Source organism: Sinocyclocheilus grahami, unplaced genomic scaffold, assembly GCF_001515645.1.
Source record: "Sinocyclocheilus grahami isolate Dianchi unplaced genomic scaffold, SAMN03320097.WGS_v1.1 scaffold1146.1, whole genome shotgun sequence".
Lineage (NCBI taxonomy): Eukaryota > Metazoa > Chordata > Actinopteri > Cypriniformes > Cyprinidae > Sinocyclocheilus > Sinocyclocheilus grahami.
The window spans coordinates 170,794-173,814 of record NW_015506325.1 but is presented as its reverse complement, the minus strand read 5'-3'; the positions used below and the strand labels follow the sequence as shown (position 1 = coordinate 173,814).

The following is a 3,021-nucleotide window of genomic DNA, read 5'->3' as shown; positions in this document are numbered from 1 at the left end:
TTTTATATGGTATTTTATATATATATATATATATATATATATATATATATATATATTATAATTCTCATATTTGGAATATGTAAAATAACAATTGAAGCATGATATCTGATGCTGAAGTATTTCACAGACATAATAGAATTATCATGGATGCAGAAACAAAATGTCCTCTAGGGTGAGACAAACTCCATATATAATTTACTGTAAAACTTGGAAGTAGTGTGCTTTCTGTTTGTGCTTTTATATATAAAATCAATATTTGATAATCAAAATGTTTTTGTCTTCTAGAAATGTAAATATCTCATCTTGTTTGGTGGAAAAGCTCCTTGCAACTTTGTGTTGCAGACAAAAACAAGTACAAAGTTAGTTGTTGACTCTGCAGATGGGTTTAGTGTTTGTTTGCCAGACTGAAGCACATTTCATGGTTTCTTCCTGCAGAACAGGAACTCTAGAGCCCGGAGACAAGCTGCTGGCCATAGATAACATCCGTCTGGAGAACTGCTCCATGGAAGACGCCGTCGAGATCCTCCAGCAGAGCGAAGACCTGCTCAAACTCAAAATCCGCAAGGATGAGGACAACTCAGGTGTGTGCGACCTGCAGGCCAGCTTTACTTTCAGTCTGTTCAGAATGAGAGAGACAGTCTCATGAAACCTGTCAAGAACGTTTGAAGGCCGTATTTCATATTTAAAAAGAAAGAAACGGAGAATAGGACATTGTGTTTAACTCAGGGGCCATCATTTTGCATTGTGACGTTATTTTCCTCCCATTATCCGCTAAATCCTCGTTACTGTAATGCGTTTGTATGTTTTGGAGTTTCGAGTTTCTTTAGATTTCTCAGTATTCTCTAATGATTTTCATTAGAGATTGATGTTGCTATAATTCATTATTTTCTTTTAAATTAATCTCAGCATAAAGTAAAAACAGTACGACAAATATTATCATGATATAAGAGTTTAGAATTTAAATCATATAGTGCATTATTGTTCTCATTATGTACATTGCATAAAAATGTTCATGGCCCTTTAAATAGACTTTCTTTATGCAAATACTATATTTTATTTAGTTAGAAATATATTTTATAGTTATATTTGTTTTTATTGTATTTGTATATGGTTGTTCTTGCCTTTTAGAAATATATATATATATATATATATTCTTTTTTGTTTGTTGTAATATTTTTCATTTATTACTTTTTTATTTATTTATGACGATACATATCAAATGCAATAAAAATAAAATGCATATAAAAAAAATTTAAATACATTTAAATAAAATTTAATTAAATAAATTTTTTATTAATGTTTTTGGATGTTAGAAATATATGATGAAATATGAAGTATGACCCAGTTATATAACCCAAGTTTTTCCAAAATCAGTCAATCCAAAATAAAATATCCAACACTGGTTTGATATTAAACATCTAATTTGAAAATCATACAGGATGCATGTCAGTGTGTAATTCAACATTTGACCGCTAGGTGTCAGTATATCCCAGCAAAACTTCTTCAAATGTGAATTAGTTCAAGGATGCAACTGTAAATCCTGCCAATCAAGCACTGGCCACACCTAATTATAATTTTTTATTATTATTATTACTATTTTCCACATTTTTGAACAACAGTAAAGTCATCAAAACTATACAAATTACTCAAATGGGAATTATGTAGTAACTTTTTGTTGACATGATCGACATCTCAGCTTCAGCATGTTGCTAGAAAAGTTCCTTTTCTGTTATGAGGTGAAACACAGTCTGTGGTCAAAATAGCAGAGGAATCGATTTAAGTGTCTCATGGTCGCTTTGAAATGAAAATGTCTGTCTGACCTGTTTCCAGCTCCAAGAGCAAATCAAGAGAAACTGTAAATGCCGAGCTCCTCTGTTCACATTGTTGAATTATTCATTGAATATTCATAATATGTTGACCTGAATACATTTCTGAAGCATCCTCAAAATGATTCAGAACAGTAGAAACGCCTCTTTTGACTGACCAACTTGTAAAGTGTTATGTTTGTGGTCCAGACGAGCAGGAGTCGTCGGGCTCCATCATCTACACGGTGGAGCTGAAGCGCTTCGGCGGCCCGCTGGGCATCACCATCTCCGGCACCGAGGAGCCCTTTGACCCCATCATCATCTCAGGCCTGACCAAGAGAGGTCTCGCTGAGAGGTGAGCCACAGGTCACACTGATCCACCCTAAATGGGACGCCAAACCCACCAAATGTGAGATGAAACGGAGCGATGTTACAGAGCTCAGTGGACCGAGCGTCACAACCTAATCTCACCAGCGTGGCATTTCTTAATTCATCACTGCTCCGCAGAAATATGCCTGTTTTCACTGCACAGTTTCATCCACATTTGATGTGTTTGGCTTCCCATATCCCTGAATGGTTGTATGACGTTTTCCTCTCCTAGCATCATTTTCAAGCAAGTATTTAATATTAAATTGCAAAGATTTCATATTAATATTTCTTAATTCATATGGTTGCACATTGTGTGGTTGTTGTCTCTTGTCACAGGACTGGAGCCATTCACGTTGGCGATCGTATTCTGGCCATCAACAGCGTCAGTCTGAAGGGGAAGCCGCTCAGTGAAGCCATACACCTGCTGCAGATGGCAGGAGAAACCGTCACCCTCAAGATCAAGAAACAGACCGACAGTACGTCTCAAATTATACACTACTGGATGCACTTAACGGTCCTAAAATAGGCCTTATTTTTTATGGGAAAAATATATAATATATGTTATATGTTTTATCTATCTTTTCATATAATGTAATATGGTATACTATAATATAATACACTTCTCTCCTCATTCCCCCTATTTTGGGGTCTTCTGGTTGTTTAATAAGATGCTCTGTTAGTGAAAACATTTCCCCCTCAATTCATTTTAATAAAAATAATTAGAAAAAGTAAAAGTTTTATTTAAACCGAACCATTCCATTTACATCTTTATTATTATTATTATTATTATTATTATTATTATTATTATTGTTGTTGTGAATGTTATTACCATATTAGTATTGTTATA

At 34.3% G+C, this 3,021-nt stretch overlaps 1 protein-coding gene across 1 annotated transcript in view; it reads left to right on the top strand.

Annotated features, from left to right (window-relative positions):
* LOC107567307 (glutamate receptor-interacting protein 2-like) overlaps positions 1-3,021 on the top strand; it is a 50,477-nt gene that overhangs the window by 39,781 nt on the left and 7,675 nt on the right. Inside the window, exons 14-16 of the mRNA XM_016252969.1 lie at positions 436-581; positions 2,016-2,160; positions 2,511-2,688. Of these exons, the coding sequence (XP_016108455.1) occupies positions 436-581; positions 2,016-2,160; positions 2,511-2,688 (469 nt within the window). The remainder of the gene's footprint in view (positions 1-435; positions 582-2,015; positions 2,161-2,510; positions 2,689-3,021) is intronic.